The 25,350-nt window shown below is 53.8% G+C and overlaps 1 protein-coding gene across 1 annotated transcript in view; it reads left to right on the top strand.

Annotated features, from left to right (window-relative positions):
• The window catches only part of Zfr2 (zinc finger RNA binding protein 2), a 37,264-nt gene that overhangs the window by 5,949 nt on the left and 5,965 nt on the right, over positions 1–25,350 (top strand). Inside the window, exons 2-11 of the mRNA XM_042694028.1 lie at positions 10,686–10,781; positions 11,295–11,602; positions 13,941–14,114; positions 15,691–15,850; positions 17,834–17,997; positions 18,557–18,676; positions 20,135–20,277; positions 20,798–20,927; positions 21,399–21,589; positions 23,611–23,770. Coding sequence (XP_042549962.1) covers positions 10,709–10,781; positions 11,295–11,602; positions 13,941–14,114; positions 15,691–15,850; positions 17,834–17,997; positions 18,557–18,676; positions 20,135–20,277; positions 20,798–20,927; positions 21,399–21,589; positions 23,611–23,770 — 1,623 coding nt within the window. The 5' untranslated portion in view covers positions 10,686–10,708. The remainder of the gene's footprint in view (positions 1–10,685; positions 10,782–11,294; positions 11,603–13,940; positions 14,115–15,690; positions 15,851–17,833; positions 17,998–18,556; positions 18,677–20,134; positions 20,278–20,797; positions 20,928–21,398; positions 21,590–23,610; positions 23,771–25,350) is intronic.

Below are 25,350 nucleotides of genomic sequence, written 5' to 3'. Positions count from 1 at the left end.
CATTCCTTCCTCTCCCTGGCCTTTTATGCCCCCTCAGGGTGAGTCCTGCCACGTTCTCCATGTTTAGAACCCACACTCACTCCGCACCTCTCAGCTACAGAGATCAAAGGTCCAGAACAGTTGTCATCTTGGTTCTTCCTGTTGCCCCTCGCAGTCTGCCCTCCCTGGGACTACCTCTAATCTCCACACCTTCAGAGACACCATCTATACACCAGACACAGAAGGCAAGGTGTTCTGTGACTTCATAGAGAGGAAAGCCAGAAAAAGTTAATCCACAGACAAGTAATGGAGTTTTAGTTCCCAGGGGAAGAGACAAATGCCAAAAAGAAGGATTCGGGGTGGACGGGTGGGGGTGGGGAAGGCTGACTTTCTCTCACAGTTTCAGAGACCTCAGCTGGCCCAAGGCAAGCAGGGTACCATAGCAGAGGGCACAGTGGAGCAGAGCTGTTTGTCTCATGGCAACCAGCAGAGAGACAGCAGTCCAGAGACTAGATAGACCCCTCAGCATCACATCCCAAGTGGCCTCCATCCAACCGGGCCCACACCTCCTAATAGCACCATCAAATGGCATCCCAAGCCAGGCACTGGTGGCTTATGCCTGTAATCCCAGCTACTCAGGAGGCTGAGTCCTGAGTATCATAGTTCAAAGCCAGCCTGGGCAGAAAAGTTCCCATGAGACTCTTATCTCCAGTTAACCACCCAAATCCAAAGTGGGGCTGTGGCTCAAGTGGCAGAGCGCTAGCCTTGAGCAAAAGAGGTTCAGGGACAGCACCCAGGCCCTGAGTTCAAGCCTTACAACCAACCAAAAGAAAACATGGTATCCCAACAGTCAATCCAGCCATGAATTCCCAGCCCTCAGGGTCCTCCACCAGCTGTAGCCACACCTTGTCCCATGTGAGCCCTTAAAACAGCTATAGTGGGGCTAGGCTGGTGGCTTAGTGGTAGAGTGCTTGCCAAGAATGTATGAAGCCCTAGGTTGGATTCCTCAGAACCACATACACAGAAAAAGCTGGAAGTGGCACTGTGGCTCAAGTGGTAGAGTGCTAACCTTGAGCAAAATAAGCTCTGGGACAGTACTGGGCCCTGAGTTCAAGCCCCAGGATTGGCCAAAAAGAAGAAATCTATTGCATAGTGCCCCAGATTTTCAGGCAGGGGAGGGGGCAATTTCAAGAACAGACATTTATTTCCTGGCAGCTGCAAAAGCTGAGGCCCAAGGTCAGAGTGTGCAGAGCCGGCTGCTCTCTGGGGTTTGCAGGTGGTTACTGTATTCCCATTGCTATAATAAAACACCTGAGATTAATTTCTAAAGACCCAAGGTTTATTTGGGCTCAAGATTTTAGGCATGGGCTGGGAAGGTGGCTCAGTGGTAGAGCGCTTGCCTTGCATGCATGAGGCCCTGGGTTCCATTCCTCAGCACCACATAAGCAAAAAAAAAAAAAAGCCGGAAGTGGCGCTGTGGCTCAAGTGGTAGAGTGCTAGCCTTGAGCTGAAGAGCTGAGGGACAGCGCCCAGGCCCAGAGTTCAGGCCCCACAACCGGACCCAAAAGATTTTAGGCATGTGGTGAGGTCATACTGAGAGCACAAGACAGAGCAAAACCATTGACATAACAAGCCACAGGGAAGAGCTGAGAGGCCCAGCTCTGCTAAAGACCTCCCACTGGACTCTAGCCTTTAACATACAAGCCTTTGGGGAACATTTGAAAGCAGGCCTTCCTGCCATGAGCGATGGTACCTTTTCTTGAGACTCCAGTAGTATGCGGTCAGCCCCCAGCCTATGAGCTCATTGCCTCTCCATCCCCTCTTTAAAGACCCCTGCCTAGCTAGGCATAATGACCTTCACACATCCCAGCACTCAGGAGGCAGAGGCAAAGGGACCAAGAGCTCCAGACCAGCCTGGGTACCACAGTGAAAACATGCCTCAAATAAAGCTGGTGTGGCTCACACCTGTAATCCTAGCTACTCAGAAGGCCAACATCAAGGTTCGAAGCCATCTGGGTCAGTAAAGTCCATAGGATTCCTATCTTCAATAAAGCACACACACAAAAAAGAAAAAAGTGAAGCTGTGGCTCAGTGGTGGAGCTCTAGTCTTGAGCAAAAAAAAGCTCAAGGGCAGCACCCAGACCCTGAGCTCAAGCCCCAGGACTGGTACCCAAAAATAAAATCTCATCTCTAAATACACTCACGTTGGGGTTAGAGTACCAATATGGGGGACATAACTCAGTCCACACAGCACCCTAAAAGGTACTAGATCTCCCAGTCACCCCAATGGTTCCCATCACTTACTGGAGGAAAAAAAACAAAACAGACCTGAACCACATGAGTGCTCGGGCAAGTTGCTTCCTTCGGCCTTTTGGCTGGTGTGAATCGTGCTGCTGTGACGTGGCATATGGCATGCGCGGGCCGCCACACCCCGGTTGTCAGTGTCACTCCGTAGAAACCTGGGTCACTTGTTCACCACTGAGCTTTTGAGGAACTGCCAGATGGAGCCACGGCTGCTGGACCATTTTACATCGCCGGGGTTTCTTTCTGAGGTGATGAATGCTCCAAAAATTATTGTGGTTGTGATTATGCAACTCTGCAAATGTATTAGACTCCATATTGCACCTTAAGTCGTTGAATTGATGGGGTGTAAATTAGCTCTCAATAAAGATGTTAGTGACCAGACTTGATGTACATACCTGTGATCCCAGCACTCCAGGCAGAAGCAGGAAGAGGGCAAGTTCAAGGACAGCCTGAGCTGTGTAGGGAGACCCCGTCTCAAAAATAAACAGAGCTCAAGCCGGGGGCCAGTGGCTCATACCTGTCACCCTAGCTACTCAGAAAGCTGAGATCTTAGGATCATGATTCAAAGCCAGCCCAGGCAGGAATATCCATCAGATTCTTATCCTCACTGAACCACCAGAAAACCAGAAGTGGCACTGTGGCTCAAGTGGTAGAGTGCTGGCCTTGAGCTGAATAGCTGAGGGACAGCACCCAGGCCCAGAGTTCAAGCCCTACAACCAACAAAAAAAAAAATAAAAGCTGGACATGAGTGACTCACACCTGTAATCTTAGATACTCAGGAAGCTGAGATCTGAGGATCAAGGTTCAAAACCAGCCCACGTAGAAAAGTCTGAGACTCTCATCTCCAGTAAACCACAGAAAACCGGAAGTGGTGCTGTGGTTCAAGTGGCAGAGCGCTAGCCTTGAGCTGAAGAGTTGAGGGACAGCGCCCAGGCCCAGAGTTCAAACCCCATGGCAAACAAAGTAAATAAACAGCTGGGCATGGTGGACTCACAATTGTAATCCTAGCTACTGAGGAGGCTGAGATCTGAGGATCATGCCTTGACATCAACCCTAGCAGGAAAGTCCATGAGACTCTTAATCTCCAAATAACCACCAAAAAGCCAAAATGGAGCTGTGGCTCAAGCAGTAGAGCACTAGCCTTGAGAAAAAAAGCTCAGGGACAGTGTTCAAGCCCCAGGATTGGCAACAAAAAAAAAAATAAATAACCTAGTCAATATAAAAATCACAATTATGCATATCAAATTTTTCAATTGAAATCATTTAAAACTGCATTTTTCTATGAAACTTGCTTGTGCCTAAGAAATGATGGCTCATGTTTATAATCCTAGATACATGAGAGATTGAGATTGGGTGGGTCATGGTATGAAGCCAGCTAGGGGGCAGAGGACACCATCTCAGCCAATAACTGGGCATAGTGATGCATACCTGTCATCCCAACTCTAAGATAAAGTATAAATAGGATGACCTTCTAGGAGCACACCCAGTTTGTGAGGGAGGGGGAACAACCCATCTCAAAAATAAGTAGGAGCCAGGCGCTGGTGGCTCATGCTTGTAATCCTAGCTACTCAGGAGGCTGAGATCTGAGGATCGTGGTTCAAACCCAGCTCGGGCAGGAAAGACTGTGAGACTCCTATCTCCAATAAACCACAGGAAAACCGGAAGTGGCTTGTGGCTTAAGTGGTAGAGCGCTTGCCTTGAGCTGAAGAGCTGAGGGACAGTGCCCAAGCCCAGAGTTCAAGCCCCATGACCGACAAAGAGAAGAAGTAGGGCTGGGAAGGTGGCTCAGTGGTAGAATGCTTGCCTTGCAGGCATGAGGCCCTGGGTTCAATTCCTTAGCACCACATAAGCAGAAGAAAAAAGCCGCAAGTGTCACTGTGGCTCAAGTGGTAGAGCGCTAGCCTTGAGCTGAAGAGCTGAGGGACAGCGCCCAGGCCCAGAGTTCAAGCCCCATGACCAACAAAAAAGTAAAAATAAAGTACACCAAGCCAGGTGGCTCACGCCTGTAATCCTAGCTCTTCAGGAGGCTCCCATCTGAGGATCACAGTTTAAAGCCAGCCGGGGCAGGAAAGTCCATGACACCATCTCTAATAAACAAAAAAGCGGAAGTGGTGCTGTGGCTCATGAGCAAGGGAAGCTCAGGGACAGCGCCCACGCCCAGGCCCAGAGTTCACGCCAAGCCCCAGGATCTGCAACAATAAATAAACACAACAGAATAAGGCTGGAGCCCCAGCTCAAGTGCAGTGCCTGCCTAACAAGCATTAAGCCTGCTCTTTCCACCAGAAGAAAAAAGAGGCCAGGCACCAGTGGTTGGTTGACACCTATACTCCTAGCCCCTCAAGAGACTGAGACCTGGGAATCCTAGTTCAAAGCCAGCCCAGGCAAAGAAGTCCCTGAGACTATCTCCAATGAACCACCAAAAAGCCAGAAGTAGAGCTGTGGCTCAAAGTGGTAGAGTGCTTGCCTTGAGCAAAACAGCTCAGGGACAGCACCCAGGCCCTGAGTTCAATCCCCAGGATGGCAAAATAGAAAAGGAAGATGATGAATTTTTGTGGGACTGGAGGCTGCTCAGTGGTGAGCACTTGCTCCATATTCCATCCCCAGCACTGAAAACAAAGAATTCATCAGCTTCATGCCTGGCCTGTGAGGTGCACAAATGGGAGAGCACTAGGAGCCATTTCCTATTCTCTGCAGGAAGAAGAACTTAGGGTGCAGCTGGTCTCCCCCAAGTCGCCATGACTTAGTCACTGTGTTCCTTTTTGTGCTTGGAGGCATCTACCCCTGCAGCCAGCCCCAAGATGGACAGGGGAACAGGGTGACCCACAAACTCCCCAGGAATTTCCACACTCACTTTTGCCTCTTAACCCAGAACCAGAGATTAATCGCCAGGAAACCAGAAGTGGTGCTGTGGCTCAAAGTGGTAGAGTGCTAGCCTTGAGCATAAAGCCCAGGGACAGCACCCAGGCCCTGAGTTCAAGCTCCACAACTGACCAATAAAATAAAAAGTTCTCTGAAGCCAGGCACTGGTGGCTCACACTTGTAATCCTGGTACTCAAGACACAGATCTGGGATCAGGGTTCCATGCCAGCATTGGCAGGAAGGTCTGTGAGATTCTTTAGTTAATCACCAAAAGATGAATTGGAAGCACAGCTCAAGTGGTAGAGCAATAGCCATGAGCAGGAGAACAAAAAGCGAGAATAAGAGGCCCTGAGGTCAAGCCACCACAAAACCAGTAGTCCTGACTACATGGGAGACAAGGATCAAAGTTCAAAGCTACCCTGGGCAGAAAAGTTTGTGAGAGGCTATCTTAACCAGTGGCTCAGCTTTGATGTCTGCATGTTTCATCCCACCTACAGGAGAAGCATAAGTAGGAGGATCAGACTCCAAACTGGCCTGAACAAGGCCAAATGCTACCTTGAAAAGTCCATGAGACTCTTACCTCCAGTAAACCACCAGAAAAACAGAAGCGCTGTGGCTCAGGTGGTAGAGTGCTTGCCTTGAGCTGAAGAGCTGAGGGACAGCACCCAGGCCCAGAGTTCAAGTCCCATGACCGACCAAAAATAATAAGGCAGGTACTGGTGGCTCATGCCTATAATCCTAGGTACTCAGGATACAGATCTGAGGATCAGTTCCAAGCCTGCCAGGCAGTAAAATCCATGCCTTATCTCCCTTAACCACCAGAAAGGGGGGAAAAAAGTGGTTCTGTGGCTCAAGTGGTAGAGCACTAACCTTGAGCAAAAAGAGCTCAGGGACAGTGCCCTGGCCCTGAGTTCAGGTCTCATGACTGTGGGGGGGAAGTGCACAGGAAGAAAAATAGAACAGACTCTTTTCCTTGAGGGAGGGGGAGAGGAATAAACAGGGTGAATGAGGATGAATATCCAATTCATGGATTTGCATCGATGAGAACAATGAAACCTATTGAAACTGTATTTTAGAAAGTAGAGAAGGTAAGGGAGAGGGAGGGGCGAGTTTGACCCAGTACATGTCTGCAAGTGTGGAATTGTCACAACGCAACCCCTCTTATGCAACTAAGATATATTAGTAATAGGTTTTTTTCTTAATGAATGTGATCCAAAAAGAGCTGGGAGTGTGGCTTGGGTGGCAGAGTGCCAAGCTAGGAAGCATGAGGCCTAGCGTTCAAACTGCAGCCCCACCAACGAAACAAATAAAATACTTTGTGTCCCCTACCTCTGTGCTGGCGCAACAGCCATGGCAAGCCACAGGTAGCAATCAAAATTAAACTTTGTTCCAAATGTACTGGCTGTGTTTTCTTTTTCCCCAGTGCCAGGGAATGGATCTGAAGACATCCACGTGCTAGCAAACACCTCAGCCCCTTACCATTTCCTTTGTATTTGCTTTTAGTTTATTGAGATAGCTCTATGTAGCCCAGGCTGGTGTCTGGAACTCACCATCCCTCTGCTTCTTGAAGATAACAAGTGTGCACACAACCATACCCTACTTTCAGTCTATCAGCAGTCACCTGAGACTCTTAAGGAACAGAGTATAAATCTCAGTGATGGCTGGCTGGAGGATTACTTCCTTTGCAGCGAGCCAGACTCCTATTTTCCCTAGGTAAGAATAAGCCATTTTGGTACCAAAAGGTGGCCTCCTGAGTGCATGTCCACATGCCCCTCCCTCTTCCCCTGCAAGCTGCTGGCTCTGAGAGCTGCCTAAGGAGCTACCTGGGTCCACACAGCAGCTGCAGGGCGGGGAGGGGCCTGGCTGCAAAGCAGGTGCACCTACACACATACCCACAAACCCTGTGCCCTGCCAAAGGTATGGCCCAGCCGGTGACCCGTGAGAGCTGAGGTCACTGGGGGAAGGAGCAAGGACTGTGGTTCCCCCTGGCGGAGCCATGGGAGGACTATGATCAGGAGGAAGAGACAGGAAGGCTCAGGCTTCCGGAGGACTTCCTCCGGCTGCCAGAAGGGTTCAGAGATGCCAGTGTGGAGAGCGGAGGCCGGCTCAGCACCTGGCCAAGGTGAGAGAATGTTCCATTCTCCACACGTGGCTCTACCCCAGCTCCTTGGTAGAGCCTTCCACAGCTATCCCTGCTCAGCATGACCTTTGCCATGTGGCCTGCCATTTTCCAGATCTTTCCCCCCTGGGGTGGAACAAAAGCACTGTGGTCACTGAAGCTCCCAGCTGTCTCAAGTATGCTGATGACAAGCAGGTGAATGTCCAGGGCCCGGCCTCTGTAATTAGCCTCCACCGCCCCAGGTTCCCACCAGTAAATTCAACCAGCCATAGACCAAAAATACCCCTTCAAAGTGGAGCATGGTAGCTCCCACCTGTAATCCCAGCTACACATGAGGTGTAAGTAGAAGAATCTCATTCCCAGTCTTGAGAGACTCCCCCTGCCATGGGGGCAACAAAAGCAAAGTAGGGCCAGGCGCCAGTGGCTCATGCCTATAATCCTAGCTACTCATGAGGCTCAGATCTGAGGATCACAGTTCAAAGCCAGCCCAGGCAGAAAAGTCCATGAGACTTATCTCCAATAAACCACCAGTAAACTAGAAGTGGCGCCGTGGCTCAAGTGGGACATGGCTCAAGTGGTAGAGTGCCTGCCTAGCAAGCCTGAGGCCCTGAGTTCAAACTGTAGGACCACCCAAAAAAATAAGTTACATGTGCTGAGTGCACAGTTTCTTTTTGTCAATTGTTCTAGTGGTCTAGAGATTTCAGACTCTCACCAGGCCATGTTAGGGAAGGGACCAGAGTGCCCGTGAGAGTCGCAGAACCACACCTGTAGTCCCTTTGCCTCCAGATCTGTTTGCCTCCCAATTGCACTGACATGGTATCTCACCCCTCCCCCACGGGGCAGGGCACACCATCCCCCATGATCCCAATTGGTAATGATTGTCTTTTCTCATGCTTTCCTTGGCAAGTGGCCTGTTCAGTCCTAGCATTCGGTGGCCAGCAGCCAGTCAAGTGATACTGAAGATAAAGATCCAGGTCCGAATCGGCCCCTCCATGGGACTTGCATCTCTGATTCTTCCTGGGAGGGCCTCGTATGTGTGGGCAGCAGGGCGGGGAGCCCAGAACCTTCTCTCAGGATGACCAAGGTGATGGGGACAAAGGTCTTTGTACTGGACAGGTGGAGCTACAGCTCCAGTAGTAGACAAACCATCCTCGGTGCAGAGCCAGCTGATCCGAAAATAATAACAGTCCGCTGGACCAATTTTTTTCTTTGACTAGAAAAAAAGAAAGTCAGATGCTGGTGGCTCACGCCTATCATCCTAGCTACTCGGGAGGCTGAGATCTCAGGATCATATTTCAAAGCCAGCACAGGCAGGAAAGTTTGTGAGACTCCTCTCAAACCACCAGAAAACCAGAAATGGCCCTGTCGCTCAAAGTGATGGAGTGCTAGCCTTGAGCAAAATGCTCAGGGACAGTGCCCAAGCCCCGAGTTCAAGTCCCACAACTGCCCCCCCCCCAAAAAATGCCAGCTGTGTGAGAGGTCTGTGTGTGGCGTGGCTCAAGTGGTAGATTGCCAGCCAGGTAGCTGAACAAGCATGTGTCTCCAAGTTTAAACCCATGTACTGGAGGGGGAAAAAAATCCAACTGGACATGGTGGCCATGCCTGTCACCCACAGACTCAGGAGGTGGAGGCAGGAGAATCGAGAGTTCTAAGCCAGCCTGCACTACATAGTGAGGCTTTGTCTAAAAAACAGACAAACCAACTGATAATCCCTGAATTGAGACAATTCCAGCTGAAGTTTTTTCATTATTATTTATGATCCACACATCTATTCTGGTTTTCGTGTTCATGTACAGCAAACCCAATAGATGCTGTGAGACTCTGTTCTATACTTGGTTATAAAAAGTGGCTTTGTGGAGAATTTGCCTCCTTCAGGAATAATATGTGCTCAGAGCTTTGTTCAGGCATGTCTAGCCACGCTAGAATGTTCAGCCAATTAGGTGGAATTATTGCATTTTTTAAATTTTTTTCTTTTCTTTTGGTGCCAGTCCTGGGGCTTGAACTTAGGGCCTGAGTGATGAGAATTAACACCTGGCTACTTTAAAGTGCTTTAGAGTACTTTAACTTACAATGGGTTTATTGAGCATACCTCCTGATACATCAGAAAAATCAGCTATATCCATAAACTTCCGACTTCTTAGAAGAATCCAGGTGTTGGAAGGAAAGATTTGGTGCACAAGCAGATTATCTGAGTGGCCGGTTCATACCCATCGTGCCTCAGTTGAACTATCTGTAAACCAGGTTTGACTGTAGCCCCACATCACCAGGCTGTTGTGAGGGTGCATTCGCTGACAGAAAGTGCTTGAAGCTGCACCTGATCTCCCGGAAAGCTACTCTGAGTGTCAGTGGCTAGTGAAAGGGTTGGCTGGAGTCCAGGGTTGCTGGCACTGGCCCATTCAGATCTGGCTTGGGCTTCTGTGTTTATCTATGGCTTCAGCAACCAGCGGCCCTCGGCCTTGCTCCAGGCTGCTTCTTGGGTGGGACCCACTGTGAGATTCGTGTCTGTCCTCACTGTCCAGTGGAGTATGGTGGCTTCTAACCTCATCCTAGCCAGGACTGAGGTTACAGCCCTTGGACCCCCCAGGTCCTCCCCCCAGGCATCCCAGCCCCAGAGAGGAGGGGAATGTGCTAGAATTGCGTGGAGGAATCTGGGCACTGGGGCTCACAATCCTAACAAGGAGACTGAAGATGGAGATTCCCAGCCCAGGCAGGAAAGGTCCTAAGACCAATCATCTCCAATGAACCATCAAAAAGCCAGAAATGGAGCTGTGGCTCAAGTGATAGAGCACCAGCCTTGAGTAGAAAGAGCTCAGGAACAGTGCCCAGGCCCTGAGTTCAAGCCTCAGGACCAGCGCACACATACACATAGTAGAACTGAGTGGAGGAGACTCCCCCGGGTTTCCCGCATGAGTCCCTTCACTGCCTCTGCTCTGTGAACTTTCCTCTGAGCCTTGTGTCCCCAAGGTGGGGGAATCAGGTAACTTAGAGTGGCATTCCCAAGGGCATTCAGGCCCCACCGGGACACCCAGCAGGACTTCTGTGACAGTGACAAACACTGGGCTGTGTCCCCTGATGGCTGTCCAACCTGGAGTTGCAAAAGTGGCCTATGTAACCATGACTAGTTCCCCCTGCAGCTCCTGTAACCACCTGGCCCTCACCTGGTCTTCCCTCTACCTACGCCACCCAGCAGCCTGCTGCAAGTGCCATCAGACTCACCCAGATGGCTGCCTGAGCCTGCCTGGCACCTCCTGCGTCTACCCGGCTCCTCACTGGGTCCCCAAGTCTGGTCCCCATCCAGGCCCAAGCTCAGGGCTGGCGTGGGACAGCACAGTGGGAAACACGCATGACCACGGAGAATGGGTGGGCTGTGCTCACCCAGACCCTCATCTGCTTCCTGCTCTCTTTCTCTGATCCCTTTCTACAGGACGATTACAGCTTGGGACAGCCATGTCCAGCCGGAAGTACAAGGACAGACCGGACGACCAGCCTGGTGTCCGTGGAGACCCGTACTGCCAGCCAGGTGGGTGTGGGTTTCTGCAGGGAATGGTGACGGAGCAGCAGTGCAGACTGCGGACCTAGGGGAGTTGAGGAATGTGACTCTTGACTCAGGGCTCAATGCTTGACTCAGTGGGACTTTCTTGAGACACCTATGGGGGACCTGGGGTCAGAAGGAGACACACTGGAGCTGACTGGGGACACGTGTGGTGGCCCTTTGTCCCCCATGCTCCAGAGGAAGAAGCAGGAGGTAGAAAGGCAAGGGGAGACAAGGTCCCAGCGGGTCACCAGGCCCAGGCTTAAATGTGAGTTCCAGACACCTGAGCCCCAGGCTGGCCACAGGTCTTAAAGGCACTGGCTGAGTAGGGAGCCCTTCCTTTCTCCAAAAGAAGACAGGGCAGCCGGGTGCTGCTGGCTCACGCCTGTAATCCTAGCTACTCAGGAGGCTGAGATCTGAGGATTGCGGTTCAAAGCCATCTGGGACAAAAAAGTCTGTGAGCCTTTTTACCTCCAATAAACCACGTTCCCTCTCCCACAGGACCCAGCCATCGGAGCCACGAGGCACCCATGTACCCGTCAACTAGCTCCCACCAGTCTCCGCTGGCGCGCCCTAAGACGCAGCCCCCATCACCCCCAGGACCCTCTCGGCGGCCGCCTCCTCCACCAGCACGTCCCGGCTCAGCCCCATGGAACGGCTCGAGAAACGGAGGTGTCCGGGACAACACCAACCGCAGCTTCAACGAGAAGCCGCCCTTCCCAAACAGGGGACCGAAGGCCAGCACGGGCCCCAGGCCGGCACCGCTGCACTACTGCGAAGTCTGCAAGATCAGCTGCGGGGGGCTCCAGGTCAGTCACGCACCACCAAGTGACATCCAGGACCCCTGGGGCTGAGCAGAGGTCAGGCCTGAGGGAGGGCCCCGCAGGGCAGGGGGGTTGGCACCTGTGAAAGAAGGACGAGGGACCTGCCATCAAGTTTGTGATGGCATGGAAATGGCTCCCAGGGAAGGAAGGTCACCTGAGCACAGGCATGGCCCTGTGGCATCGCTTTGCAGTCTGGTGGGGCAGGTGAGACGCAGTGTGAGCCTTGAGGCTGACTTGGCTTCCAGCAAATGGCCCGTCATGGTGTCACCACACATCTCCCTGGCCCGAGCCTGTGGAAGGCACTAGAAGTTTCAGCCTGGGCCTGGGGCCTGCTGGTGACTGCAGAGCCCTGTGGCAGATCCCCTGCCACCCCCACCCAGTCAGCCCCACCTGCCCCTGTCCTCATTTCTGGGTGTGGTTTTTATCTTTCATCATGGGAATCTCGCCTGATAGAAAAGTACACACCAAGCTGGGTGTGTGAGCCCAGTGGCTCACGCCTGTCCTCTGAGCTGCTCAGGAAGCTGAGATCTGAGGATCAAGGTTCGAAGTCAGCCTGGGCAGGAAAATCCTTGAGACGCTTATCTCCAGTTAACCAGCAAAAAGCCAGAAGTGTAACTATGGCTCAAGTGGTAGGGTGCTAGCCTGAGCAGAAAAGCTCAAGAAGAGCATCCAGGCCCTCAGTTCAAACCCCAGGACTGGTACTAAGAAAAGAAATAATAATGCAGAGTTGGTGGTATATGCCTGTCATCTCCAACCATTCAGGAGGCCTAGCTAGGAGAATCTTAATTCCAAGCCAACCAAAAAACAAGACCTTATCACCCCACCGCACCCTATCCCCCCCCAAAAAAAAACTAAAGCAAAATGGGCTGAAGCTATTGCTCAAGTGGCAGAGCACCTGCCTAGCAATCACAAAGCTGAATTGAACCTCCTTATTTTATTTGTTAAAATAAGCGAGGTGCTAGTAGCTCACGCCTGTCATTCTACTTACTCAGGAGGCTGAGATCTGAGGGTCATGGTTCAAAGCCAACCTGGGCAGGAAAGTCCATGAGACTCATATCTCTACTGAAGCACCAGAAAACCAGAAGCGGTGCTGTGGCTCAAGTGGTAGAGTGCTAGCCTTGAGACAAAAAGAGCTCAGGGACAGCGCCCAGGCCCTGAGTTCAAGCCCCACAACTAACAAAAATGCATTACTTAATTAAATGTTTGCCTTCTGCCCCCACTCCCTGCTCTAATCTCTGCCTCCAAAACCTACTATTGGCACAGATCTCCCATGTGTGCCTGGAATAAGATTCTCTCCAGTGTCCACCCCGGGCATGGTCAGAGCATGTTGGGGCCTGGTGTGAGGTGTGTGGGGGCTGCCATCCCTCTTTCTCCAGGATTGTAAAGAATAGATCCGGGAGCCGGGATTCCACCAGAGCTGGGCCAGTAGATATTTTGAACCCAGCAGATATTTTCAGCCCAGCAGATGGGGGCTGTGTGGGCTGTGGCCACCTGTGGCTCTCACGTGGAGTCCCTCAGTGTATTGGCAGGTGCCTAGAAAGCACAGGGCAGTGGCCATGTCTGTAGGCAGCTGGGATCTGAGGTCCTGTAAGAGAAAGACAGGCATTCTTTCACCACCACCTCCTGTTGCTAAGCTAAAAGTGTGCTGAGACAAGGATGCTTTCTATTGTTAGAAAAGAGGAAACCTGATTTATGCCTTTCAGCCTCAGCTTCTGAGTCTAATAAAAGTGACAGTCACAGCCTATGGTCTTAGCAGCTCACAAGGCTGAGATCTGAGGACAGTGACGCAAAGCCAGCCCAGGGAAGGAGAAGTCTGTGAGACTCTTATCTCCAGTTAGCCAGGAAAAAGCCAGACGTGGAGCTGTGGCTCAAGTGTTAGAGCAACCAACCTGGAGGATAAAAATTAAAAACTTAAAAAAAAAAAAAGGGGCTGGGAAGGTGGCTCAGTGGTAGAGCGCTTGCCTTGCATGCTCAAGGCCCTGGGTTCCATTCCTCAGCACCACATAAGCAGAAAAAGCCAGAAGTGGCGCTGTGGCTCAAGTGGTAGAGTGTTTGCCTTGAGCTGAAGAGCTGAGGGACAGCGCCCAGGACCAGAGTTCAGGCCCCACGACCGGACCCAAAAAAAAAAGCGAATGGAGGGCACCCAGACCTGAGTTCAAGCCCCAGGACTGACACCAAAGGAAAAATAAAAAGTGACAGTTACACTTCTCCAGCACCAGCAGGTGGCGGGGAGGGGGGGGGGGGTGCTATCCTCCTGTCTCTCCTGGGCTCCTGCCAGATGTGTGTGACCCCTCACTGAGGCCTCCTTCCCCCTCTACCGCAGACCTACCGGGACCACCTGGAAGGACAGAGGCACCGGAAGAAGGAGGCGGCCCAGAGGGCGGGCGCCCAGTCCAGCGGCGCTGTGCAGGGCCAGCTGCACTGTGACCTGTGCTCTGTGTCCTGCACCGGGGCGGACGCCTACGCCGCCCACATCCGGGGAGCTAAGCACAAGAAGGTAGGAAGGAACCCGGGCCCCTTGGAAATGGCAGTGGCACAGCGCCCCCAAGTGGCAGCACTGTTGAAGGGTGGGTGTGGCGGGCTCACCTGTGTAGTGAAGGAAAGAACCCCCCACCCCCACCCCCCGGGCCACCACCACACACACACACACACACACACACACACACACACTCACATACACACACACACACACACACACACACACACACACACGGGACATCTGCCTAGGTACAGCTGCTCACTGAGCAGGCCCTGTCCCACTCCCCAACAACAAACACGCAGGTGTTGGAGGCCCACCTACCTCACATCCTCCTGCCCCTGGGCCTTTGCATAGGGGCTCCACTTCCAATCTGTCCCTAGCTTCTCCCCCCATTCACTCCTAGGTTCACCCCGGGCCTCAGTCTCTGGCCCAACTCAGGGCAGAATCCCTAGTACCAGGGTGAACCCCTGAAAAATTAAGCTAGGTGGCACAGAGAATGGGAGAGATTGGAAACCAGGAGCCCCGGCAGCAAGTGGAGTGTGGTTGGTGGTTGGGGTGAGCGGGGGGGGGGGGGGGGGGGGGGGGTTGGACCAGCCCCAGGTTGGGACTTGTTCTGGAAATAATTTGGGGGTGACATGGTCTCGGTTACGTGGGGTTGAGGACAGATCTGAGGTATGAGAGTCAAAGACTCAGAGCTGGCAGTCATGTCTGACATGGTAGTTGGCATGGACGGCAGAGGCCAGGAGGGGGCCGGAAGCGCATGAGGGTCATGGCCAGCTCATACCCAGACCTGCGCACATTATTTGTCTGTTGTATATGAGAGTGTATGTGCCAGTACCGGGGCTTGAACTCAGGGCCTAGGTACTGTCCTTTATCTTTCTCACTGATGGCTGGTGCTCTACCACTTGAGCCACAGCTCCATTTCTAGCCTTTTGCTGGTTCACTAGAGATAAGAGTCTCACAGACTTTTCTACCCAGACTGGCTTCAAACAGTGATCCTCAAGTCTCAGTCCTCCTGAATAGCTAGGATTACAGGTGTGAGCCACTAGTACCTGGGCCTTTTTTGCTGGGGGACAGGGAGAGACAAGGTGGTTGTGACAGGGGACTGGTATATATAGACCAGGCTAGCCTCAAAGCTGTAAGCCTCTTGCCTCCACCTCCTGAGGGTTGGGATTATAGGTGTTCACCCCCATGCCCAGCTATGTGCACTTCTTACCCAGACTTACCATCTCCCAGGATCCTGTGCATGCATCCATCTTAGCTGGCAACCCCTAACCCCACGTCAGTCACACACACTTGCTGAGGCCTCTCTGGGCCTGGGCACCAAGAGGCAAAGACGCCACAGGCAGAGGCTTGTCAGTACCATGAAGTCGGAGGAAGAGTATTACTGGAATTAAGAAAATCATTGCAAGGGCTCTTCTGCAGAGAGTGGGGAGGAAATTCAGAGTGAGCCCTCCCCTCTGCCCCCTCCTCCCCCCCTGCACCCCTGCTCCAGGACAAAGCCACTGCACTCCTCACCTCTCCCCTGCGCACCCTCAGGCTGCCCTGCCTGGTACTGAAGGTGGCTCTTGATAGGCGTGGCATGTGTTAACAGGTCTACAAGCTGCACACCAGGCTGGGGAAGCCGATTCCCACCATTGAGCCCGTGCCAAGGAACTCCACCTCCACCCGTGAACTGGGCGCCCCTGGTGAAGCCCACTCCAGCGGGCTCAATCCCAGCAGGCCAGCCAGGGGCCAGGCACCCCGGCACAACGGTAGGAATCGCCACGATACTCCCAGTGCATGCACGTGCATGTCCAGCCTGCCCCTCGTGCCCGCGCCGTCCTCCAATTGCGTTGCCTAGATTTGTACACGTGTTCCAGGGACCACGTGGTCTCGGGCAGGAATTTAAGATCCAGATTGGATAGGAGGCTAGAAGTGTGTGTGTGTGTGTGTGTGTGTGTGTGTGTGTGTGTGTGTGTGTGTGTACACAGGGCTTGAACCTGATGTTTTTTGTGCTCAAGGATGGTGCTCTACCCCTTGAGCTGTAGCTCTATTTATGGCTTTTTGCTGGTTCATTGGAGACAAGAATTTCATGGACTCCTCTGTCCGGGCTGGCTTCAATCCTCAGCTCTCAGCCTCCTCAGTAGCTGGACTGACAGGCAGGAGCCACTGGCTCCCCAGTGGAGTTTTGAGGTTCCCTCACCCAGCTGACAGCTCCTGGCCCATTACCCCATTGTGCCTCCCAGCTCCTCCCCCTAGTGGATGGTGTGCTTGTGCCCACATCCCTGGCCCAAGCTCCTCAGCTGGCTGTGGAGACGGAATTCCCACGTGGGTGGGGAACCCAGCGCACATTTTATGTTTGCCTTCAGCAACCAGTTTCCTAGATGAATAGCGGCATGGATTATTTTTGTTTGTCTGGTTGGGTGTTGTTGTGGGGGGTTTTTTCGGGGGAGGGCGGGGGAGGTGCTGGGGACAGAACCCAGGGCCTTGCACGTGCTAAGCAAGCACTGAATATCCCCCCCAGCTCTTGGTTGATTGGTTTGAGGACAGGCTACGGCAGTGGAGCCCAGGCTGACCTCAAACCTTCCATCCTCCAGCCCTTGTCTAGGGCTAGTATTACAGGTACGGCCGCCACACCCAGCAAGGAGCTTTGATAAAGAAATTTCTCTCTCCAGAGGCCACCTAAATTTGCCTTAAGGGACGGTATGACCTTTGGTCTACCCACTGTCTCCTGGCAGATTAACTCAAGACTAGAGGGACCTTATACCCTGGTGGCTTCTGCAAGCCAGCTAGCTACCCAAACCCAGGGCTCCACATCATGGACTCAAATTGGCCTTAGCTGTCATGAAAGTATGTCCAAGCTACGCAAAAACAGATATAAGACTAGACATGGTGGTACACACCTGTAACCCCAGCACATGAGAGACTAAGGCAGAGGATCATGAGTTTCAGGCAGCCTAGGCTATTTGTCTCAAAACAAATCAAAACACCTACAATAACCAAGCCAACCAATCAACACCAATAAACAAATAAACAAAGACTGAGCAACAAATCAACTTGCATTTGGGGATAAACGATGGATAAGATGGACCTGTCTGATCTCCGTGCACAAGGTCTGGTGCCATGGTTTCTGGAAACAAAGGAAAAGTTGGAGCTTTCCTGTGAGCCAGAACCCCATGAAAGCTGTTTTGAAGCCTGGCACTGGTGGCTCACACCCATAACCCTAGCTACTCAGGAGGCTGAGAGTTGAGGATCACAGTTCAAAGCCACCCCAGACAGGAAGTGTTGTTGAGACTCTTATCTCCAATTGCCACCAGAAAACAAAAAGTGGAGCTGTGGCTCCAAGTGGTAGAACGTTGGCCTTGAGCACAAAAGCTCCAGGGTAGCACCCAGGCCCTGAGTTCAAGCCCCAGGACCGGCACAAAATACTACTATTAATAATAATAAAGTTCACAGGTGCTTTCAGAGGTGACGGACCCTCGAGGTGAGTGTCACGGCTCCTGTGTGAAGAACAGACCCCTGGCCACTTGCTGAGGCCAGCAGCCCGAGTCCTCGTGATCATTCTGCAACTCCCATTACAGAGCCTGGCCGCTGTAGGCCTCCCTCACCCCATTCATTGTGCTTTGACACGGCTGACTCCATGTGGAATCTTTATCAGCTGGCCCAGGGCAAGCCCAGCTGCAGGGGTTGGGAGGGAGGGATGGAGGAGGCCCCGGGTTGTTTCTAGCCAGGGTCACACAGCTGTCCCTTTCCAGGATCTTCTGAATCGCACTCCCAGGCGGGGAGACCTAACGTGGAGAGACCCAATGCGGAGAGACCCAATGCGGAGAGACCCAATGCAGGTCGAGGGGGCCATGCCGAGCCTGCCCCGAGGGACTGCTGGGAGGCAGAGCCAGTGGGCACCGACTTCGTGGAGGAGGTAGGCAGCGGCCATGGGCAGCAGAGCCCCAGTGCCAGCCAGGACCTGCTCAGGTCAGGTTCTGAGAGCTTCCCGAACCCCACCCCAAGGGGAGATTTCCAGACCTTGTCCCCTTGTGTAGCTCTATAAGCATTGCCAATGCTAGAATACTCAGTGCAGCCCCAGGCTGGCAACGTGTATGTCCCCGCACCCATATGCACATGAGCGTGCTGAATTAGAACCACGATCCCCAGATCTCAGCCTCTGAGTAGCTAGGATTATAAGCGTGAGCCACTGGTGTCTGGCTACATCTGGCATTTTGTCCAGTTACAACAGTTAAGACTGGGCTACCGGGGGAAAAGAGGGGGGAGGTAGAGTGTGTGGCTGAGTTAAGATCAGATACAGAGGAAGGGTAGAGACCACAGAGGGCGAATGGTGGGCAGAGGCTGGGCCCCAGGACAGCCTCCCGGGACGGTGGCCATTCCCTCCAGGTGGATCAGTGGGGGAAACACACAGGAGCAGCATCGAGCTGGGGCACAATGCCACCCGACCAATGTCTCCACCATGTTTCGTGTCCTAGGTGTGCAATGATGAAGGGAAGTTGATTCGCTTCCGCTGCAAGCTGTGCGAATGCAACTTCAACGATCTCAATGCCAAGGACATGCATGTGACCGGGCGGCGCCACCGGCTGCAGTACAGGGTGTGTCCATTGGGGGTGCAAAGCACCATCCCAGGGGCCTAGCGGGGAGCTGGAACAGACACCCACCTCTGCGCCTGAGTCTCTTCTCTGGGTGGGTGGGGGGGGAGAACTTCTGTGTTCTTCATCATGGCGTCTCCATGCGACATCTCCAGGAGCATCTTCATGTGAGCAGAGCGCTGGGTGACACCCCCAGGCCCCATGGGCCACTGCGCCCCAGCCTCTCTGCTCCAGCTCTGCGGAGGGCGCCCTAGACCTGCCTGTTCTCCAAAGTGCTGCACTGCAGAGCTGCTAAGCACCATAGCTTGGTGGGCACCATCAACCCTGGCTCCTTTAGCTGTGGATGCTGCCTCTCAGCCCCTCCTGCTCCTCCTCAGAAGCAGTGGTTACCACACACACACACACACACACACACACACACACCCATACCCATGTCCTGGGTCAGCCCCTCATCCACTGCCTACACAAGAATCAGGAACCAAGGGACCAATAGATGGAGGAACAGATCAGTGGATAGAGGGAGGGAGGGAGGGAGGGAGGGAGGGATGGATGGATGGATACATAGATGGACGGAAGGAAGAGAGGGAGGGAAAAAGGTAAGGAAGAAAGGGAAGAGGAAGGAAGGAAAGGAGGAAGGGTGAGGGTGAATAGAGTGTGTAAGTGGATGGACAGACAGATGGACAAATGGATGGATGAGCAGGTAGATGGGTGGGTTGTATGTGAATCAATGGTATCTGTTTTATATCGTTGTTGTTTGTGGGGTTCAAACTCAGGGCCTGGGTGCTACCACTCTGAGCCACAGCACCACTTCTGGTTTTCTGGTGGTTCATTGGAGATAAGAATCTCACGGGGACTTTTCTACCTGGGCTGGCTTTGAACCACAGTCCTCAGATCTCAGCCTCCTGAGTAGCTAGGATGACAGGCGTGAGGCACCAGCGCCCAGCTGGTATCTATTTTGGAAAGTATCTTCAAATCTGGCCACACAGAAAACTTAGAAGCAGATTTATAAAGCAGGTGGGAGGGCGGCCAACTCCATAAGAAACCTTTGGATGGTCCCAGTAGCTGGTTTCATCCCTTGCTGTGTGATTTTGGGGGCAGCCGTGTTACTGGATCGTCAGCAAGCTCCCTTCCACAACCACCGCGCTCTTCACCGACACAGCCCCACACAGCACCCGTGGCACAGCGGCTGCCACGGGCTGCGCACACGCTTCAGCTCAGCGCCATGAGTCACTAAGGCCATGTTGCTCCGGATGTGCGTTTGCTGTTCCGAGGCCTGTGACCATCCTGTCCCGGCCCCTAGTCGGAAACGCAGACCACTCACGTGCCACTGCTGTGAGCTGCGTCATCCTGACGCTTGCTCCCCTGAGTACCCACTGACCCCTATTCCCTTTAGGGTGCAGAGCAGCCGGAGGGCAGCAGCCAGGGGCCTCCCTGGGTAACCCCGCCTCCTTGCCTTTGCAGAGGAAAGTGGACCCCAGCCTTCCCATCGCCTCGGGGCCCAACGTCCGCCTGCAGAAGGCGCTGGCCGAGCAGCTGCACCGGCAGAGGCAGGTGACCCAGAAGAAGCTGGAGGACATGCGACAGCGCTGGCGCATGGACCTGAGGTACCCGCAGTCCCCCACGCACACACACGCACACGCACGCACACGCCTGGCCACAGCACCCAGCACACGTGTGGGGCCACTCCCCTCCCCCAGCCTAGCTCAGACCCAAGTCCATCCAGGCATTGGACAGTGGACAGTGGGGCGGGGGGGACAGTCATGGACGGGAGCCTGGGGCCCCTTGTCTCCCTCCCTCCAGCATCTCTGATGCTCCCTGACTGCCACACACTTTGCCCCACCCTTCAAGAGCCCCTCAGCGTGCTCCTGCACAATGTCTGCCTTCCCAGCGCCCGGCCTCAGCAAACCCAAGCAGGGCAGGCCACAGAATGGTCCCACGGCACAGTGGTCCAGCCCAAGGCCTCTTCTATGCCCCCAGGGCGTGGCTGCCGCCAACCTCTGGCCTTCCTGCCTCAGTCTCCCACAAGCAGGCAGCATGCAAAGCACCCTCAGTGCCAGGCACTGCCCACCACACCAGGGGCCCCAGGGCAGCGTCCCAGCCCTCGGTTCCCTCTGGTCCCCGCAGGGATCATGAAGAGCGCTGCAAGCGGGCGGAGGAGCCGCAGCCCCCGGAGCAGGAGCTGCCCGCCGCGGCACCGTCCTGGGCCCCGGGGCCCAGTACCAGCAGCCAGGCCACGCCCTCAGCCCCACGTCAGGTGGGTGCCGGGTGCCCGTGTGAAATGTCTCCCAATTCTTGAGAGACCCCCATCTCCTCCTGGGCTTCGAGGTGTAGGGAGAGGTGGCATTCTGTGGCTTGGACTCTGGGCTGGATGTGAGGGAGACTCAATTTGCACCCTACCTCTGGTGTGGACCAAAGGGGAAGCACCAGACCGCCCCCCCCACTCAGACCAAGGCCCCTGAGTCAGCAAGGCTCAGGCCTCTGCTCCACCACCCCACCCCACGGCTCTCAGGCTCCGCCACGGCACCCCCCATGAGCTGGATACCTCACCTCCAATCACTGCTGTCCACCTGCTGTGGCTCCTTCATTCCAGCCTGGCCCCAGGGCCCCTTCTGTGTCTTCTGATTGCTGTCCACCACTAGGACACAGCCTGGCCCTTTTGTCCCATACCCCCATCCCCCATGCCCTTCGTATGAGACCCACTGACAGAGGCTCCCCTCCCCCCCAGCCCAAGCGCCGGCCGGAGTCCAGTGATGACCGCCACGTCATGGGCAAGCACGCCACTATCTACCCCACGGAGGAGGAACTGGAAGCCATCCAGAAGACCGTGTCCCACGTGGAACGGGCCCTCCGCATGGTGTCTGACATGCTAGCTGAGGAGGAGCAGGAGAGGGCAGAGGAGGAGGGCTATGAACACAGGTAATGCCACCACCACCACCACCACCCCCCCCAGAGCAAAGCCAGGTTCCAGTCCTCATTGCTCCGTGAGCCAGGGTCCCCACGCCACAGGTCCCCAGAGACACACAGTGACTGCAGTCCACCGCTTGGAAGACTGAGATGGGGGATGGCATGAGCAAGGAGTTTGGGACCAGCCTGGACAGCACATGGAGACCCCACCCCCAAAAACACAAATGCACTGGAGGGGGAGCTGTGGCTTAGGCCCAAGAGCACCGGCCTTGGGCATTAAAGCCAAGGGAAAGCACCGGGCCCTGAGTTCAGGCCCCAGTACGGACAAGAAAGAAAGAGAGAAAGAGGGAGAGAAAGAAAGAAAGGAAGGAAGGAAGGTAGGAAGAAAGGAAGGAAGGAGAGAGAAAGGAAGGAAGGAAGGAGGAAGAGAAAGGGGAAGTGGCGAAGGAAGAGAAGGAGGGAGGGGGAAGGAAGAAGGAAGAGGAGGGAGAAAGGAAAGAAAGAAAGAAGGAAGGAAGGACACAGAAAGCTGACATTTTGCAGAACCTGTTTTTCGTGAGCAGAGGGAAGCCGGGGAGACGGTACCCCGACTCCCCACGTCGCGAGCCGTCACAGAGCCAGCCACAATCCACCCGCATCCACATGAGCCACAGCCCTAAGGACGCAGGCAGAGTCCTCAGGTCATACCTACCACACGACTCGATGGCCTGGGGAGCTCAGCTCTCCCAAGCCCTTCCTCCCTGGGTAGCAGCGTCATCTTCATTTCCTTTCTTTAGCGGTAAAATGTACACCACCTAAAAGTTCTCGTCTTAACTTTTCTTTTTGGTTTCATTGGAATTTGAACTCAGAGCCTGGTACTTTCTAGGCAATCACTCTACCACTAGCCATCCCACGTGAGATACTCTCCTCCCACCTGAGCCACGCCCCAGCTGTTTTTAACTCTGTGTGTGTGTGTGTGCGCGTGAGAGAGAGAGAGAGAGAGAGAGAGAGAGAGAGAGAAAGTATATACTGGGGCTTGAACGTGGGCCTGGGAGCCATCCCTGAGCTTTCTCACTCAAGGCCAGCGCTCTACCACTTGAGCCACAGCTCCACTTTGGTGGTTAATTAGAGATAAGAGCCCCATGGACTTTCTTTCCCAGCTGGTCTCCACCTGCGATCCTCCCCTCTCAGCCTCCTGAATAGCTAGGATTGCAGGCATGAGCCACTGGTGCCAGACTCATTCAAGTGTATATCACTGGGTGTCATTTGTCACGGTCACGTGGCTGTGCAGCCACCACCCCCTCCCAATCCATCTCAGAACTTACTCATCTTCCCACACCAAAAGTTGAGCCCCATTGAACCCTTGCCCCCTGTTAGTTTAACAGACCCACAGATGTACTCTCCATCCTGTAGATGTGCCTATGGGAACAATTCACACACATGGACCCACACTCAGAGGGGCCTGGCAGGAGCCATTGGGGTGTCCAGGCCTCAGGTCACCACAGGCGTCCTCCCCACCCCCACCCTCGTGTCTTCATGGGCGCCCGAGTGTCCTCCACCCAAGTTAGCCCAGCACAAAATGAACCCTTGAGCCGGGCGCTGGTGGCTCACACGTATAATCCTAGCTACTCAGGAGGCTGAGGTCTGAGGATCAGTGGTTCAAAGCCAGCCCAGGCAGGAAAGTCCATAAGACTCTTTATCTCCAATAAATTACCCCCTCCAAGAAAAAGCCAGAAATGGAGCTATGGCTCAAGTCACCCACAGATGTCATACAGGCCACAGAGCATGCTGGGGGACGGCGGGGGAGAAATCTGTGGATTCCAACATCACTGTCCCTTGCACACAATGACCTGTGTGCACACAATGACCTGTGTGCACACAGTGACCTGTGTGCACACAATGACCTGTGTGCACACAATGACCTGGCATAACTTTCACTCCCTCCTAATGGAGGGGGGGGAACGCCCTGTCAGAAGGGCCAGAGTCTCACTTGACAGATGAGGAAACCGAGGCTCCCCTGCCCTGATGGTGCATCTCTGGCTCTGTCTCCACAGCGGCCCTCGGGCCCTGAAAGGCGTCATGCGTGTCGGCATCCTGGCGAAAGGCCTCGTCCTTCGGGGGGACCGGAGCGTGAAGCTGGCCCTTCTCTGCTCCCAGAAGCCCACGCGTGCCCTGGTGCAGGAGATCGCAGAGAGGCTGCCTGAGCAGCTCCTGGTAAGGGTGGCCATACTGCTGTGCCCTTCTTCCATGATCCTTTCCCTCCCAAACAACCCTCACATCCTGCCAGGTGTGAATGCAGCATCGTTTTTTTTTTTTAAGCCAGGCACTGGTGGCTCACGCCTGTCATCCTAGCTACTCAGGAGGCTGAGATCTGAGGATCATGGTTCAAAGCCAGCCCAGGCAGGAAAGTCCATGAGACTCTTATCTCCAATAAACTAATAGAAAACCAGAAGTGGTGCTGTGGCTCAAGTGGTAGAGCGCTCACCTTGAGCAAAAGAGCTCAAGGATCGCGCCCAGGCCTGAGTTCAATCCCCAAACTGTCACACAGAAAACAATAATAGTAATAGTAATCAAGGTACTGGTGGCTCCCACCTGTAATCCCAGTTTCTTAGAACCTGAGATCTGAGGATGACAGTTCAAAGCCAGCCTGGACAGCAGCATCCATGAGACTCTTCTCGCCAATTAACCACCAAATAGCCAGAAGCGGTGCTGTGGCTCAAATGGGAGTATACTAGCCCTGGGCAAAAAAAAGCTCAGGGACAGTGCCCAGGACCTGAGTTTAAGCACAGAAGTGACACAACAACAACAATGATAATAATAATCATAGTAATAATAGTAAACTCAGGCAAAAAGGGTGAGAGACGCAGCTGAGGGATAGAATTCCAGCCGAACGAGTGAGTTCAATCCCAGAGAAAACAACCCAATCTCAGAGCTGTGTCTTCTTCCAGTTCTGTCTAACCTCAGGGCCTGGAAACACCCCTCCTCTCCAGGGGTTACTCATGGGAGCTAGACAGACCTCAGGGTAGATAGTTACTACACTGGCACCCCAACCTTCCCTTGACCTTCTGTGAAGAACTTAACACCAGGTAGATCACAGATGGGGAGAGCGGGGAGGCCCTGGGGACAGGGTCCCTCCCTAGCAGAGGACAGGATGACCTGAAGTCTGAGGGAGGTTGGTATTCTACACAGAAGGACCAGCACCTGCCCAGGCTGTAGGCAGAACAGGAGAGGTGAGTGCAAGGGATGAGGCCCTGGACCAAGCCAGGCCTGAAGGCCGTGCAAAGGGACAGGACGGCATTCTCAGGGAAGTGGGAACTGTCGAGGGTTTGAAGCAGGGCTGTGACATGGTCCGATGTCAGTGACTTCATCACACAGTCCCTGAGCCTACCACACAATAAAATCGATACTGCACCAGGTGCCGGGTGGCTCACGCCTGTCATGCTAGCTACTCAGGAGGCTGAGACTCTTATCTCCAATTCACCACCAGAAAACTGGAAGGGGTGCTCAAGTGGCTCAAGTGGTAGAGCGTTTGCCTTGAGCTGAAGAGCTCAGGGACAGCGCCCAGGCCCAGAGTTCAAGACCTATGACCAACCTCTCCCCTCCCCCCCAAAAAATGGATATTGCAAAGAAGGCTCAGGTACAGGCCTGGCTTGCTGGGAACTCATAGCTCGAGGGCCTCACGAAGCTAGCAGTGCCCTCTCCCCTCTGCCCTGTGTGTGAATGGTGCCCTTAGTGGGCTGCCTTTCTGCAGAAGGCCTTGAACAGGAGGGGCCCAGGAACCGGGAGGGAGATGT

This window comes from Dipodomys spectabilis, unplaced genomic scaffold (assembly GCF_019054845.1).
Source record: "Dipodomys spectabilis isolate Male_0828 unplaced genomic scaffold, ASM1905484v1 ptg000173l, whole genome shotgun sequence".
In the NCBI taxonomy this organism is placed as follows: domain Eukaryota; kingdom Metazoa; phylum Chordata; class Mammalia; order Rodentia; family Heteromyidae; genus Dipodomys; species Dipodomys spectabilis.
The sequence above is the reverse complement of the archived record's forward strand: the minus strand, read 5'-3'. Positions and strand labels throughout refer to the sequence as shown.